This window comes from Nyctereutes procyonoides, unplaced genomic scaffold (genome assembly GCF_905146905.1).
Source record: "Nyctereutes procyonoides isolate TBG_1078 unplaced genomic scaffold, NYPRO_anot_genome, whole genome shotgun sequence".
Taxonomy (NCBI): domain Eukaryota; kingdom Metazoa; phylum Chordata; class Mammalia; order Carnivora; family Canidae; genus Nyctereutes; species Nyctereutes procyonoides.
In genome coordinates, this window is record NW_026575037.1 from 26,674,794 (window position 1) to 26,691,412 (window position 16,619).

At 52.0% G+C, this 16,619-nt stretch overlaps 1 protein-coding gene across 1 annotated transcript; it reads right to left on the bottom strand.

Annotated features, from left to right (window-relative positions):
• Window positions 1-12,475: 12,475 nt before the first annotated feature.
• Window positions 12,476-15,387, bottom strand: LOC129505886 (alpha-1,6-mannosyl-glycoprotein 4-beta-N-acetylglucosaminyltransferase-like). Its single transcript, XM_055319191.1, has 3 exons — window positions 15,280-15,387; window positions 14,232-14,388; window positions 12,476-13,668 (listed from the first exon to the last, which is right to left on the bottom strand). The coding sequence occupies exons 1-3, from the start codon at window positions 15,385-15,387 to the stop codon at window positions 12,476-12,478; spliced, it is 1,458 nt and encodes a 485-aa protein (XP_055175166.1).
• Between the last annotated feature and the right edge of the window lie 1,232 nt (window positions 15,388-16,619).

The window sequence follows — 16,619 nt, forward strand, 5'->3', positions numbered from 1 at the left end:
TCCCACAATGCCCCGCGGGGCGGGCGGGGCCCTAACGGGGCGTGGCCTGCTGGGGGCGTGGCCGGGCCGTGGCGGGGGCGGGCCTGGCGGGCCCTAACGGGGCGGGGCCGGTGGGGGCGTGGCCTGCCGTGGCCGGGGCCCTAACGGGGCGTGGCCTGGCGGGCTCAGCGCCGCACCCGCTTGCTCCCGACTCGGTGGCGGGGTGGGGGGCCCGGAGCCCCGGGATCAGTCCAGGACCCTTTGGGCGCGCCGCTCCAGCCCCCTCCCCGTCTAGCCGTCCGCTCCTGCCGCTTCGGTCCGCTCACCCGAGCTACACGGGAGTCGGTTACGCGCGGAGCCACACCGCGCGGGGGCCTGGACCCCGGGTCCGCGGGCGCTGCCGGGAGAGCGTGTGCGGCAGGAGGGTGGCGCGGGGCCCCTCCGGGGGTGGACGGTGCGGCGGGGCAGCTTCGTCCCCTGGTCTCACCGCACTGGCCCGGCTGAGCAGCGCCGGACCGCCGGGGCCCCTCGGTAGCTTCCCTTGGGACAGGTGCCTTCCTGTCCTGCCCTGGGTTCCCCGACCTCGGGGTCAGAGACCCGGGACCTAGTCCGCGGCCCTGTCGTGAGGCTTAAATGAGACCCGTAGTGCTGCTAACGCACTAGCTGTTAGAGCAAAGCACTCGCCAGATGTCAGCTACCCTGACGGCCCAGACGATTGCACTGACGGTGCCTCAGCACTGAGCTCTGCTGGCAGCAAAATGGGACCAGAGGAGTCAGAAATAGATGCTGAGAGCCACCGGCGCGGCGCGTTTGCCAAGATGGCCATTCCGTCTCGTTCACAGTTTCCCAACCAGATTGACGTTTGTCCTTGATTTCCTCTGCGATCTCTTGCCTTGGCTCATAGATACACACCTTGATTTTCACAGGGTGTCATCCGTGTGTGTGTCCTATTCTCCTCTCCTTGGAAGGTCACTGGTCTTATTGGATTAGGCCCCACTCTAACGACCTCTTTAAAGACTCTGTCTCCAAAGAGAGACCCATTCTGAGGCTAGAGGCTAGGGCTTCAACATATGAATTTTGAGGGGGCAGGTGACACGATCCAGGCCATAGTAGAGGGGTCCTATTTTAAATGCCACTGCCTCTTAAAATTTTGATTTCTAGTTGTACATTATTAGATAGAAATAGCCCGATTTCTATGTGTTGATCCCGTATTTTGTGATCTTGCTAGGCTCAATCGTTAGTTCTAAGAAGGTTTTGTTTTGTTTTGCTTTTGATCGATTTCTTGGAATTTACTATATCATGTCATCTGTGAATATAGTTTTGTTTCTTCCTTTCCAGTCTATATGCCTTTTCTTTTGCTTGCCTTATTGCACAGACTATTACTACTGCCTTGTTCCCCATCTTTGGAAGAAACCATTCGGTGTTTCACCATTAAGTGTGATGTTAGCTGTAGGTGTTTGGTAGCTGCCCTTTATCAGGTTGAGGAAGCTCCCTTCTATTCCTAGTTTTCTAAGAGTTTTTTTTTTCTTGCATGGATGCTGAACTTTGCCAAATGTTTTATTCTATATCAATTGATATGATCATCTTTACATTATAACAGTGGATTATGTTGGGTTTTTTTGTTGTTAATATTGAGCCAGTGTTGCTTTCCTGGGATAAGCCCCACTCGGTTCTTGTGTATTGTTCTTTTTGTGCATTGTTGTGCTCGATTAATATTTTGTTGATAGTTTTTACAACCACATTCATGAGAGGTATTGCTCTGTAGTTTTCTACATCCCATACTGTCTCTGTCTGGTTTACATTTCTAAAATGCATTGTTTGGATCAGAATCCAAATAAGGTCCACACACGAGATTTGTTTGTCTCTCAGGTATTTTTAAAGGTATAGATTTTCCCTTCGTCTCTCACTGTTTTTTCCCTCTCACAAGCTTATTCACTAAGAAGAAAACAAGAAGGTTAATAGACGTAACCACTAATAAGGTGCTTGTAGAAGGTATTTGAGGCCCAGCGTTAAAAAAGCACAGCAATCTCTAAGTTTATAAATATTCCCGGGTGAATCATAGCAATTCCCAGGGGCCCTACTGACTAGCAGGAAGGCAGGTAGTTGTAATCAGGGAGCTCTGTTTCTCCTTCTCAGATAGGGAGCTCTGTCTGGGTGCAAATCTATAGTCCAGGATGGTAGTGCATCTCTTACTTTTAGAGGATAAATCAAAGAAGCAAATATGAGCATTTAGTGTGGGGCTGAGGCTAGAGGGTCAGAGAATGGATTTCTTTTTTTTTTTAAACTTTAATTTTTATTTATTTATTTATTTATTTATTTATGATAGTCAGAGAGAGAGAGAGAGGCAGAGACATAAGCAGAGGGAGAAGCAGGCTCCATGCACCAGGAGCCCGACGTGGGACTCGATCCTGGGTCTTCAGGATCGTGCCCTGGGCCAAAGGCAGGCGCCAAACCGCTGCGCCACCCAGGGATCCCCAGAGAATGGATTTCAACAGGGATGCGAATGAAAGGATCAGAGGCAGGCAGGAGCAGCTGGATTATGAAACCTGGGGGAATCCAAGAAATAGAAAGTTGACAAATGGCAAAAATCATCACAGAACACACTTGCTAAGGCCTATCCTGTTTCAGGCACTATTTTAGGCATTAGGGGATATAGAGTTCAACAAGACACAGACCCTCCTTAAAGGAAGTAAAAATCTGGGGGCTCCAATCTTTAAAAAAGAAGCAAAACCAAAACCCCATTCTTGGCTCCCTGTTGTTCTTAGAATAAACATCAGGCGTAGCCTCCAAACTTCCTAAAAGAAGTTCCTTTCTAGCTCTTCTTCCTTACAGACTCCATCTGCTTTCTCTCCTTTAGCCACACCACACTTTTTCTATTTTCTTACTAGTCTTTGCAAGTACCATTCCTTTTGCCTAAAACATTCATCTTCCATCCTTCCACCCACCCTTCACCCAGGTTTTTCTAACTTATTCAGAGATTGTTGTAGGCACAAATTTAAGATGGCTCCGAGGATTCCTACCCTCTGTCAGGCATGACCTGAATACTTTCCTGCCTTTGAATGTCGGTAGGACTTTTGACTATGATGGGACAGTCCCTCTCTTGATTAGGTCACTTAACTTTTAAAAAAGATTTGATTTATTTATTTTGACAGAGATAGAGCACAAGTAGGGGAGAGCAGCAGAAGGAGAGGGAGAAGCAGACTCCTCCCTGAGCAGGGAGCCCGACACGGGGCTCAATGCCAGGACCTTGGGATCGTGACTTGAGCCGAAGGCAGATCCTTAACTGACTGAGCCACCCAGGCACCCCAAGAGTAGGACACCTTACATATGACTTGTCTTAGTAGACCACGGGGAGATTCCCCACTGCATTTGAAGGAGACGACTGCCATGTTGTACGAGCGCCTTGGAGCTGCTCCCTGAGGGCTGCCTTGGGATGCTGAGAATGGGCCCCCGGTTGACAGCCAGCAAGAAAACTAGGACTTCAATCTTATAATCACAATGGACTCAATTCTGCCAACAATCTGAATGGGCTGAAAGAAGATTCTAAGCCTCAGGTGAGATTGTAGCCCTGGCTGACACCTTGTTTTTATCCTGACCATAAGACCCAGGTAACCCGTGCTTGGGCCCTTGACCCATAGAAACTATGTGATTGGGATCCCTGGGTGGCGCAGCGGTTTGGCGCCTGCCTTTGGCTCAGGGCGCGATCCTGGAGACCCGGGATCGAGTCCCACGTCGGGCTCCCGGTGCATGGAGCCTGCTTCTCCCTCTGCCTGTGTCTCTGCCTCTCTCTCTCTCTGTATGACTATCGTAAATAAATTTTTTAAAAAAAGTCTCATTTTAAAAAAAAGAAACTATGTGATTATAACTTCGCATTATTTTTAGCTACTGTTTGTGACAATTTATCATGCAGCAATAGAAAACTTGTATAGAGCTGAACTAAAGCAGCTATTCTTCAGAGGAAGCTTTTTTTCAGCCACTCCTATCCTCAATAACCTGATCTCCTTAGACATCTTGACTCTGTCCTACTTTTTCCTAGACATGGTTATGTCTGATCCATTTTGTAGTCAGTTATTTTCTGTTTCCTGCCTAAAATTTCAGCTCCATGAGGTAGGGACTGACACATTTCCTGTAACTTACAAAGTGCTTTCATACATTAGCGGTTCAGTAAGTATTTGGGGCATATACGCTGTTTTAGTATTACACACAGCACAAGAAAGGGAAATTGTCATTCAATTTCTATGAACACAAGTGTAAAATTCATAAATAAAATATTAGCAAATTATATACAACATTTATTTATTTATTTGAGAGAGAGAGAGAGAGAGAGAGAGAGAGAGAGAGAGAGAGAGAGAATGAGTGGGGAGGGACAGAATCTCAAGCAGACTCAGCGCTGAGCATGAAGCCCAACATGGGGAGCCCAGTGTGAGACTCAATCCCACAACCATGAGATCATGACCTGAGCTAAAATTAAGAGTCAGACCATCAACACATGGCGACACCCAGGTGCCCCAACAATCATTTTTTTTTATTTTAAAGATTTATTCATTTATTTGAAAGAGCATGAATGGGAGGGGCAGAGGGAGAGGGAGAGTGAATCTCAAGCAGACTCCATGCTGAGTGCAGGAGAGCCCAATCTCATGACCCTGAGATCATGACCTGAGCCAAGACCAAGAGGCTGACACTTAACTGACTCAGCCACCCATGTACCCCTCCAACAATTATTATTTTTTAAATATTTATTTACTTATTTGAGAGAGAAACAGAGAGAGTACAAGCTGGGGGGAGGGCAGAGAAAGAGGGACAAGCAGACTCCCCGCTGAGCAGGGAGCCCAACGTGAGGCCTGATCCCAGGACCCTGAGATCATGACCCAAGCTGAAGTCAGACTCAACCCACTGAGCCACCCAGGAGCCCCAACAATTATTAAAAAAAAAAAACAATAAACCATAATCATGTTGGTTTTCTCTCAGGAATGTGAAGATAGGAAATCTTTACATAAAATTCTCTGCACTAACAGATTTTTAAAAACTATTTTATTCATTTACTCATGAGAAATACAGAGAGAGAGAGAGAGAGGCAGAAACACAGGCAGAGGGAGAAGCAGGCTCCATGCAGGGAGCCTGTTGCGGGACTCGATCCCAGGACTCCAGGATCACACCCTGGGCTGGAGGCAAGCGCTAAACCACTGAGCCACCCAGGGATCCCCTGCCTAACAGATTCATGGAGAATGATCATATGGTCATCTCATTAGTTGCTGAAAAAAACCACTTAATAAAATTCAACCCCATAATTCTTAGGAAGCTAGGAATAGATGAGAGCTTCTTTAACTTGATTGTATATCAATATTTTACTGCAAATATCATATTTTAGATACATTTCCATTAATAAGGAAGAAAACTAGAATATCTGTAATCATGCCATTATTTAATATGGTACTAGAAATCCTAGCCCAAGAGTTGGCAAACTTTTACTGTTTGGGTTAAATAACACATATTTTAGGACATACAGTCTGTGTTGCAGTTATTCTACTGTGCTGTTATTGCATGAAATACAGGTGATACGTGAATGAATGAAAGTAATGTGTCCCATTAAGACTTTATTTACAAAAACAGGTAGTAGGAAATATTGGGCATACAGGCCATAGTTTGCCAATCTCTGTTCCAGCCAGTGCAATAAGAAAAATAAATGAGGAATTAGAACTGAAAGTGACAAAACAGTCATTAGTGACATGTAGTATGCATCTGCTTAGAGAGTTCAAGAGGATCAATGATCTCACTATCATTAGTAATAAGAAAATTCACGGTGATTTCTGGATATGAGATCAAACTAAAATACTAAAATGTTCAAGGGCACCTGGATGGTTCAGTTGGTTAAGCATCAGACCCTTGATTTCAGCTCAGGTCATGATCTCAGGGGTCATGAAATCGAGTCCTACATTGGACTCCATGCTCAGCGGAGAGTCTGCTTGAGATTCTCTCTTCCTTCCACTGCCCCTCCCCTTACTCCTGCTCTCTTTCTCAAATAAATAGGCAAGCCTTTTAAAAAGTCCATTATATTATAATTGATAACTATACCTATAAATATTATAGAATAGTTTAATATATTAATATCAACAGAAAATATAAACTACGTAGGAATAAATATAATGAAGGAGGTAGGGCAGCCCTGGGGGGCTCAGTGGTTTAGCGCCGCCTTCAGGCCAGGGCCTGATCCTGGAGACCCGGGATCGAGTCCTACGTCGGGCTCCCTGCATGGGGCCTGCTTCTCCCTCTGCCTGTGTGTCTGCCTCTCTCTCTCTCTCTCTCTCTCTCTCTCTCTCTCTCTCTCTCTGTGTGTGTGTGTGTCTCTCTCATGAATAAATAAAATCTTTGAAAAAAAAATGAAGGAGGTACAAGGCCCTGCTGAGAAATCTACCAAATTCCCTTAAAAGACATATAAAACATTCTTTCTCATTTCAGTGGTGGTGGGGGAGCAGCTCCATCTTTCCAGTGATTTGGTCGAAAACCTTGTGGAGTTATTCTTACTGTTTTCTCAAACCCTACAACCAATCATTTAGGAAATTCTCTTGGATTGATTTTCAAAATGTATTTTTATTTTTTTTTTGTTTTTTTTAACTTATTTATGATAGGCACACAGTGAGAGGGAGAGAGGCAGAGACACAGGCAGAGGGAGAAGCAGGCTCCATACACCAGGAGCCCGACGTGGGATTCGATCCTGGTCTCCAGGATCGCGCCCTGGGCCAAAGGCAGGCGCTAAACCTCTGCGCCACCCAGGGATCCCCAAAATGTATTTTTAAAAATCTGACCACTTCTTACACCTCCACCACCACCACTCTGGTCTAAACCATCTTCTCAAAGAAAAAAAAATAAATTTAAAAAATTAAAAAAAAATAAAATAAACCATCTTCTCTCACTTGGATGCCTGTGGAAGCACCCTAATTAACCCTGTTTCCACCCCAGTCTGTTCACTACCCAGAAGCTAGAATAATCCTTTCATAACTTCATGTCACTTCTTTATTCAAACCCTGCAGTCTCCCCGCCTCACAGCTCTCCTGCGCCTTGCCTCTCCCGCTCCCAAGTGTGGCACCACGCGGGTAGCCTCTCGGTCCGGTCCGCTTGCTGATGCATCCTGAGAGCCTCCGACGGTGCAAACAATAAACGAGAGAACTACTAGCTCCAAGGAGAAATTACACGTGAAAGAAAATATAATCACAGATCGCTGCTGTGAGATCAAACAATCAGGCAGTCCCTAAGCACAGCGTAGCTGCTCGGTTGCCTCGCCCGCCTCACGCCTAAATCCGGTTGCTAAGGAAACAAAGAAACCGTCGTTACCGGTGACACAGCAGGTAGCCCGGCTTCGTGATGCCAGAGTTCCCCTGGCTCCCTTCCCCGAGGTCCCGGGGGAACAGCGGATCTGTGTCACAGCTGCAAACTGCTGAACTTTGGAGGCTCCTAATCTTGTAGGGGGACTGCAGCCAACCCAGCTCCTAATCTTGTAGGGGGACTGCAGCCAACCGCAGGGAGACATCGTCTTATTATCCTGACGGAAGAAGCACCTTCTCTGAGGAGTCTCAGGAGGGCCACATCTCTCCAGAGACGGGTCCTGTCTTCGAGCAAATCTGCCCTGTGGTGAGGCGCCGCCGCCTGTGGGCCCAAGCCCTGGAGAAAGGCCTGAGAATCGCCGCCCATGGTCGGTTCAGCCCTGACTGCTTCACGAGAGAACGTGACCACCGGGAAAATATCATCGGAAGACCGGAGGGACCGGAGGGGTCGGCGCCTATTGTGGGGCAGCATAGAAGGGCCCACGCTCTGTCGTGTATGGCAGTTACGTACATGAAATGTATATGAAATAACCGAACAACAGTAGCGTAAGCACATCATGTGGAAATGTGGGTGCAAACACCGGAAGGAACCGTTAGAAGAACTGGAGGTGGCTGTGCGAGGTCACGCTCACTTGCTCTCCCTCCTGTCCCTGTGTCGACGCTTCCTCGAGTTCACCCGCTCAGCATGCAGGGCTCGGCCTCTGAAAACCTCATGGCTTTAAATGGTGACAAATCTCAAAATTTGCGAGCAGGACGTCATTAGAAATCTTGACAAGGGCAGTTTTGGTTGAGTGGCAGGGGCAAAACCCTGAGTGCAGAGGGTTGAAGAAATTCATAGATTGATAAAGTATGGATATAGCCCCATGAGGAATCAGATCATCTTCTTATCCCAAATCCCAAGTAAAACCTTTTATTTGACGAAACACCATAATTCAAATGTAAAGAAGCGTAACGGTTAAAAGAAATCCTAGTAGAAATTCCTCAAAACTTCACACTCACAAATTCTGTTCTTTATAGACCTTTTTCTAGATACATGTTTTATGCATGCCATGACTTACTGAGCTAGTGGTATTACGTTTTGTGGCTAGAAGAATTTTTTGATCTGTCAAAAAATTATGTGATAATTGTGGTATCGTGTGATAATTCCATTTTCTCCTTACATCATTTTTTAAAAAGATTTATTTATTTATTTATGATAGACATAGAGAGAGGAGAGAGAGAGAGAGAGAGAGAGAGAGGCAGAGACACAGGCAGAGGGAGAAGCAGGCTCCATGCACGGGAGCCTGACGTGGGATTCGATCCAGGGTCTCCAGGATCACACCCTGGGCCAAAGGCGGCGCTGAACCGCTGAGCCACCCAGGGATCCCCTCCTTACATCATTTTGACACTTCCTGCTTTTGAAAATTTGTTTAAAAGTAGTGTCATTCTGAGGTGCCTGGGTGGTACAGTTGGCGAAGCGTCTAACTCTTGCTCTTGGCTCAGGCCGTGATCTCAGGGTCTCAGGGTCATGATCTCAGGTGAGATTGAGCCCCGTGTCGGGCTCCATGCTCAGCATGGAGTCGGCTTCAGATTCTCTCTCCCTTTCCCTCTGCCCTCCCTCTTGTGCTCTCTCTCTCTCTCTCTCTAAAATAAATAAATCTTAAAAAAAAAATAAAAGTGGTATCATCCTGTCAGGTGAGCTGCTGCTGATCCATTGGAATGCTGGGTTTTCAACATGGCACTATTGACATTTTGGGTGGGATCATTCTTGGTTGTCAGGGCTGTTCCAGATGTTGCAGCTTTTTTAGCAGCAACCCCCCCCCCCGCCTCTTTGCACTACATGTCACTAGCATCCCCTGGATGTGACAACCAGAGACATCTCCAGATGTTGCCGAATGTTCCCTGGTGGGGGTTGGGGGCAAAATCAACCCACGGTTGAGAACCACGGCTGAAGAGAGAGTCAGGGAACTATGGAGCGCGGGGGGCGGGGGGCTGGGAGGAAGGCACTTACACAGCGAGGGTGGAATGGAAGCAAGACCCAAAACTTGTTATCCTAGTTGGTCTTTGCCTTAGTTCTGGTCTTTGCCATTCTTTGTTGTTGAACACAGTCCGCCGTCCCCTGGAGATGCTGTGTCTGCGTTCCCATATCTGCTTTGCTTACGGTGTGTCTTCCTTGGGATGGCGCAGGTGGGGGGTGAGAGGCCGACAGTCATAGACAATTAATGCCTTCCCTGGGCACAGGGGAGCTCTAGAAATGGCTGAGGTTGTTTTTTTATCTTTCTTTTTTCTTTCTTTTCCTTCCTTCCTTCCTTCCTTCCTTCCTTCCTTCCTTCCTTCCTTCCTTCCTTTCTTTTCTTTCCTCTTTCCTCCCCCTTCCAATTGTTTCTGCAACCTTTGTTTTCCTGCCCACTGCTCCTCGCCGTGAGTGCTACTGTGCCTAGATCAGTCTTTGCGAAGGACAGTTGTGTGAATCAGTCTGAGTTCTTTGTGCTCCATGAACGTGGTAATTTGTCAAAGAAGAAAGGCAGAAATAGAATTTTGGGGAGTAAGTATAGGGTAGGATGGCCGGTAGAAGGAGAAGTAGCAAAGGAGCCGGCAGATGTAGGTAATGGTTAGACTGTATTTTTGCAAAAGAATTAGGATTTCCTCTACGTAATAATACTAAAATTAGGGCACATGGGTGGCTCAGCCAGTTAAGCCCCTGACTCTTGATTTTGGCTCAGGTCGTGATCCCAGGGTCATGAGATTGAGCCCTACGTTGGGCTCCACACCCTGTGTGGAGTCTACCCAGAGTTTCTCTTCCTTCCTCTCCCTCTGCCCCTCCTCCCCACTCTCTCTCTCTCTTTCTCAATAAATCTTCAAAAAAAACAATAATACTAAAATCGTTTAAATAATAAAGATGATAGTCATAACTAGAATAAACAAGCCCTTAGTACATGCTTGATACTATTTTAAGTGTTATGAGTTAATTAACTTAATCTTCACAACCCCGTGAATACAATTTTTTAAAAAAGATTTTATTTATTTGATAGAGAGAGAGGGAGAGGCACAGAGAGAGTGAGCGAGTGAGCAGGGGGTGGCAGAAGGAGAAGGAGAGGGAGAAGCAGGCCCCCCACCAAGCATGCTGCAGGGCCCCCGAAGCAGGAATCGACCCCAGGACCCCGGGATCATGACCTGAGCCGAAGGCAGATGCTCAACTGAGTCACCCAGGTGCCCTGATTTTTGTTTTCTTTCTTTTTTTTTTTTTTTATGATAGTCACACACAGAGAGAGAGAGAGAGAGAGAGAGAGAGGCAGAGACACAGGCAGAGGGAGAAGCAGGCTCCATGCGCCAGGAGCCTGACGTGGGATTCGATCCCGGGTCTCCAGGATCGCGCCCTGGGCCAAAGGCAGGCGCCAAACCGCTGCGCCACCCAGGGATCCCTGATTTTTGTTTTCTTAGGTAGGCTGAACACCCAGCATGGAGCCCAGTGCTTGAACTCACGACTTTGACATTGAGACCTGAGCTGAGATCAAGAGTTGGACGCTTAACCAACTGAGCCGTCCAGGCACCCCAAGAATGAGCGATTTTTATTCCCATGTTAGAAATGAGAATATTAAGGCCCAGACGGGGTCAGAATAACTTGTCCAAGAGGCAGAGCTGTGTTTCGAATTCATATATCCTGCTTTCAAATCCTCATTTTTAAGCTCAGTGTCATCTACAAAAGACACGGCCTCTCTAGAAAATACCAGTGACACTGAGAATGGCTCTTACCGAACAAGATAAAGAAGAATTATTAGGCCCATGAGAAAAAAAAAAAAAAAAGGTTTCTGCCAGCTGACTAAAGCTCTGTTGGAATTTTTTAATGGAAATCTCACCCAAAGGTTTGCTTTCATTTTATTGGTCAGTGAAATTGCAAGGAACATGAGAATTTTGTTCATTTTTGGATGCATACATGGTCTCCCGTGATGTTATTTATTCATCGATTTAGAGAGAATTGATACCTATATCGACCAAGTTTTCTATGTCACACAACTTAATTACTGGTTTTGTTAAGTTCCTTGTGGTGTCATCCGTGGTTAGTTCACCTTATTATTCATACTGTCTTTAACAGCACTTAACCTTAAGTAGGCAATATTTGCTGAATAGATACATGAGAGAATATATAACCCTAACTCCTTATTTTTCAGTGGAAATAGATTCCTGATGTAAGTAACATGGCTCCTTCCCTCAGGAAGGTTATGCTGCTGTTACACTATTAACTTTTTAGAGGCAGATCTGGTATTTTAATGCTGTGATGAAAGTATTTTCTTCTCGGAAAAATGCACATGTGGATTCCTACCAAATTTTGTACACAGTTCTAGGGGATTCGCCGCTATTTTAAATGTTCGTTCCTGAATCCCAACTAAGCAAACTTTGCTTCAGCAAAGTCTCAGCCTCGGCACCTTGGAAGTTTTGGTCTTGCTATGGCCTGAATACGTCCCTCCAAATCCATACGTTGGAGCCCTAACCCCCGGGGTGAGGGTAATAGAAGATGGAGCTTGTGGGAGGTGATTGAGCACCGAGGGGGGGGCTTTATGAGTAGGATCAGCGCCCTTAGAAGCCTGAGGGCTCCTAACCCACCTCTGCCCTATGAGGATGCAGCAGAGACGCAGCCGGTCATCGGGAACCGGAGAAGCAGGCCCTCGCCAGACAGCGCGGCCGCCAGCACCTCCGCCAGCACCTCCGCCTTGGACTTCGCAGCCTCCAAAACGGTGAGAACTAGATTCCTGTTGTTTACCAGCCACTCAATCTATGGATTCCATTACCGCAGCCCCGACGCGAGGCCGGGGGTCTGGATCTGGCCCCGCGGTTCCAGCTCGGTCAAGGTCCCAGCGCGGAGGGCTGCTGTCACCCTACGCAGGCGAGACCTCCCTCAAGGAGGGAGCTCGCAGTGTGATGCTCGCCCGCTGATAGTGCCCCAAGGCGGCCCCTTCCCCCTCTGCGGCCTCTGAACCCCGAGGACGCGGTCTCGTCTCTGCCCCACTCCCACCGCGCCACCTCCCTTGAGTACCCCAAGAAGTCACACCAGGGTGATCGCACATCTCGCCTGTCAGCCTTGTGGGTTCCCATCTGCGGTTCTAGCGTGAGTCTCAGGAGCCCTTCCGTTCCCCGAAGTGCTCAGGTTGGATAATAAGCACACGGCGGCCGCTCGGAAGGAGCAGGCCTGGAGCTCAGCTTTATTGGCGGGCGGCCGAGCGGGTTGGGGTGGGCCCGGCGTCCTCCCCGGAGGCCGCGGGCTCGGCGTCCGCCTCCTCGGGCCGCGTCCAGACCCTGATCTGCCTGACCAGCAGCCAGGGCTCCTGGGGCGCCAGCACGAGCAGCCGCAGGCAGCTCAGGGGCGCCTCGGAGAACACGGCCTGGTCCAGGCGCCCGGCCACCAGCGGGCCCAGCAGGGAGTGGCGGCCGCAGTGGCCCGCGACTGGCGGCCCGAGGCCCAGCTCCACGCGGCCCTGGCGCAGCAGGTGCAGCCCGTGCGGCTCGGAGCCCGTCAGCACCGCCACGCGGGCCACCCTCTGCGGCCTGTCCCAGGCCACGGCCAGGTAGTTGCCCCGCACGGGGCTGAGCGCGGAGTAGCACTCCTTGTTCAGGACGTAGGCCACCTGGGGCGGGGCGCTCCCCGCGGCCATCATGTCGCTGAGGACGGTGGCGGCCGGGTTGTCGGGCTCCCCGGACGCCTCCTCCTCCTCCTCCTCCTCCGGGGCCGCGCAGGGGTCCCCGGCCGCCGGGCCCCGGCCCAAGCCGTGGAAGACAGCCGGGTTGAAGCGGATCGGGGCGTCCTGGGCCAGGAGAAGGCGGAACTCGGAGAGGAGCGAGGGAATGGGAAGGTCGGCGGGGAACAGGAGAAGGGAGGCCAGGCGGCCCAGGTCCCCGGCGCGCACGACCTTCCCCGAGAGGCGCAGGCCCGAGAACTCCAGGACGGCCCAGGGAAGCGCTCTCCAGGCCCACAGGACCCGGGAGACGCTGGAAATGAATTCGGGGCTGCAGCGAACGCGATCTCCCATCACCAGAAAGTATTCGGACAGGTTGCGAGCGAAGTTCATGAGGAGCGCGTAGCTGGCCCTGCGCCCGGCCCGCCGCGCCCCGCAGGCCGAGCCGCGACTCGGGGAGCCCGGGTGTCCCGGGCCCGGGGCCCCCGCGAGGCCACCGCCGATCACCAGCAGCCTCCCGGCTTCAATGTGGCGCCCGAAGAGCCCCGAGATGTTGGCAGCCGTCTGGCCGAGCCACGCGGGGTCACCCCCCGACAGGTGCACCAGCACCAGCACGTGGTCCAGCTCGGCTTCTGACGAGGCTTGGAAAAGGGACCGCAGGGTGTCCAGCAGGTAGGTCCCGCGCGGGCCCCACTCCGAGGCGATGCCGGCCGCCAGCAGCCCTGGGCGGGACGGGGGCCTTAGGGCCTCTCCTCCCACCTCCCTAAATGCCACGCCCGAGACAGGTTCACACCCCTTCCCAGGGACAGCGTGTCCACACCTGGTGCCCATCTCTGGTTACAGGTTGCAGAGGGGCCTCACTCGGTCACGACTTTCAAAGGCTGGTGGCGGGAACTAGGACAGGCCTGTCTGACGGTGGAGGCTGCCGTGTGCCAGAGGCCGGCTAGCCAGGCCTTGGCCCCAGAGCTCCCCGGCCGCGGCGGTCACGGGCGGACTAGGGGGTCTCGGGAGCTTGGCCAGGGCGCAGCTGCTCGGCCCACTGCCCTTGTCTTCCCGCACCTGGCACCCCCTCCGCGCTGCCTCTCCCACGGCCTCCGGCCTCCATGGGCCAGCCTGCACCCCTCCATGCCTTGCTCGCGGGGCGCAGGGGGAAGGCCCCGAGGACTGCAGCCTGCCGGGCCTCGTGGCGTGGCCGCCCCCGGCACAGCCTGCTTTCCTCACCGGCTGCCAGCCCGCTTCCCTCTTGTCGGGGTGCCCTGGGGGCCCCCAGGTGCCCCACACTCACTCCTTCCCTGCGGAGGGGATCCAGCCAGGAGCCGGTAGGTGGCCTCCTGGAGGACAGGGGCAGCTTCCCGCATGTCCCTGAAGGCCGCCAGGTGGTCCCTGCTCTCAGAGCCGAGTTGCTCCTGATTGAGCCGCCACAGCGTTTTCTTCTTTTCCTCCTGCTGAGGATGAGATGACTATCAGCCCCGACGCTACCCTGACACCCTGGGACCCTCAGGGGCACACCCCTCCTTTAGGACAGCGGGGCAAGCCCGAGTGTCAGGGCTCAGCTGGCCGCTAGCCTCACCTCTGCGTGAGGACACACGGGACGCTCCAGCAGGGGCGCAGGCCCTGCAATCAGGCCGGAAGCAGGGGTACCTGTCTGGGTTCTAGAGCCCTCTGGGGGGACTGCCTGCCCGCCACGCCCCACATCTAGGTCTTCCCACATTGGCGGGCTGGTGAAGGGCACCCAGCCAGGCTTAGGCCACGAGTGCCCCGGCAGGGCTGAGACCCCCTGGCAGGGCTGAGACTCCACAGCGCCTGCACCCCAGAGCTGGCCTTTGTTGCCCCGACACGTGGCATCCCTGCACCCCTGCCCACCTCTGCCCGGGCCGGGCCCAGCCACCCTGAGGCATTAAGGAGAACGCGGACGCCCAGAACCTGGCGCGCCCAGTGCAGGACGCGGTCCTGCCCTTGCACAGGTGGCCCGCACCGGGGAGGGCACTTCAGGGCGTCTCAGGCCCTTCATACGAGAAGCGGGATGAGTGACCTCCCGGACGCCAGGCTGCGGTGCGGCCCGGGGCCCGCGGTCCCGCCAGTCGGCCTGCTTTCCCAGACGTGTCTACGCGTTGCCCTCGCCACGCTTCAACCGCCCTCTCTTCCTCCTTTTGCCTCTTTATTCACGTTTTACACATCTTTCAAGGCCGGCTCAATATTTATCTTTCCTCGGATACACTCCTGACCCTCCACGTGCCCTCTTAGAACCTCCGAGAACGGGTGTTGGTGTGAGTGGAAAACCCCGCTCCCCCGAGGGATCCCCGAACAGTCCGACGCCCGTGTCCCGTCCTCACCAACGATGGGTTCTCCGTGAGATGCTCTTCCTCGTTCTCTTGGAGGAGGAAGCTCAGGACGACGAGGGGCACAGCAGCTATGACACATCCCCACGGGCAGCGGCGCATGCTGCGGGGCCTGGAGCAGCTCTGCCAACAAATGCGAGCGGGACAGGACTCCCGAGCGCCCCGGCCTCCCCTGGCCTCTAGCCCCCCACTTCCTTTCCCCTCTTCCCTCCTCCCGGACCCCACGGCCCAATCATCTCAGTTACCTTCACTCCCCCACTTCAGCCCCCCGCCCCCCGGCAGCCGTCCAAGGAGACGCAAAGGCCAAGGAGTCTGATTCTACCCCACTCCTACCTTCTTCACCTCCTGTTTGGGTTTCCAGGCGAAATTCGAGTAGCGCCTTCAGTTTCTCAGCCCTTAGAGACCGGACCAGAGAGGCTGTGTTGCCAAGACGAGGAAATGAGGGGTTAGGCCTTAACCATATTCTCCCTAAACCCCAAATCCAAGTCACAGTCTCTGCTTGGATGCCGCGGGTGAATACTCCGAGTCCTGTCTCTTAGTTGCCCGTTTACCTCTGTCCCGACCGCCCCCCCCCCCCCCCGGTGATGTTACGTAGATGACGATGTTTGAGTCAAGTCAGAGGGACCAAGGGAAGCCCTTGCTAGTCTATCTCCCCCCATCCTGAACGGGTAAGCAGGATGCAAACCTAAAAAGTGACCAGAAATTTCTAATCCTGTGCAAGTCTTTGCCACGTTTGGAGTGCTGCAGCCATGAGGGCTTTTTGTCTAACAGAAGGTGCGGCTCGGGGGTCTGTCAGAGAGTGGAATTTCCCTGAAATCAAGGAGAAAATACCTTAATATTTCTGTGTCTGCAGGATGGGGGTCCTAGAGTGGCTCCTCTGAGGTAGCAGAAACTGGTCACCTCTCCCGGGAGACCCTGCTTGACAACCATTGTCCCCCCTGAATGGGCACTGGTTACCCCTCCAGCCTCACATCCAGCACCTGTTTCTGGGTAAGGTGAGGCTAAAGTTTTATTTTATTTTAAGATTTTTTTGAGAGCGAGCGAGCACGAGGGAGGGGCAGGGCAAAGGGAGAGGCAGAAGCGGGGAGCCCCACCCAGGGTCCTGGGATCCTGACCCAAGGCAGACTTGACCAGCTGAGCCCCCCAGGGGCGGGGGCCTAACATCTTAAAGCTGGCTCCAGTCTTTTATCTCAAACTTGGAAGTGTGGAAGTTAACGGTCAGTCTGAATGTGAAAGTGAATACGACGGGTCATCCCCTCCCCCAGGGCTGCCGCAGACGGTCCCCGCAGGGGTTGGGGCTCCCATTCGGCCCCTGCGCAGCCAGCTGGGGGGTG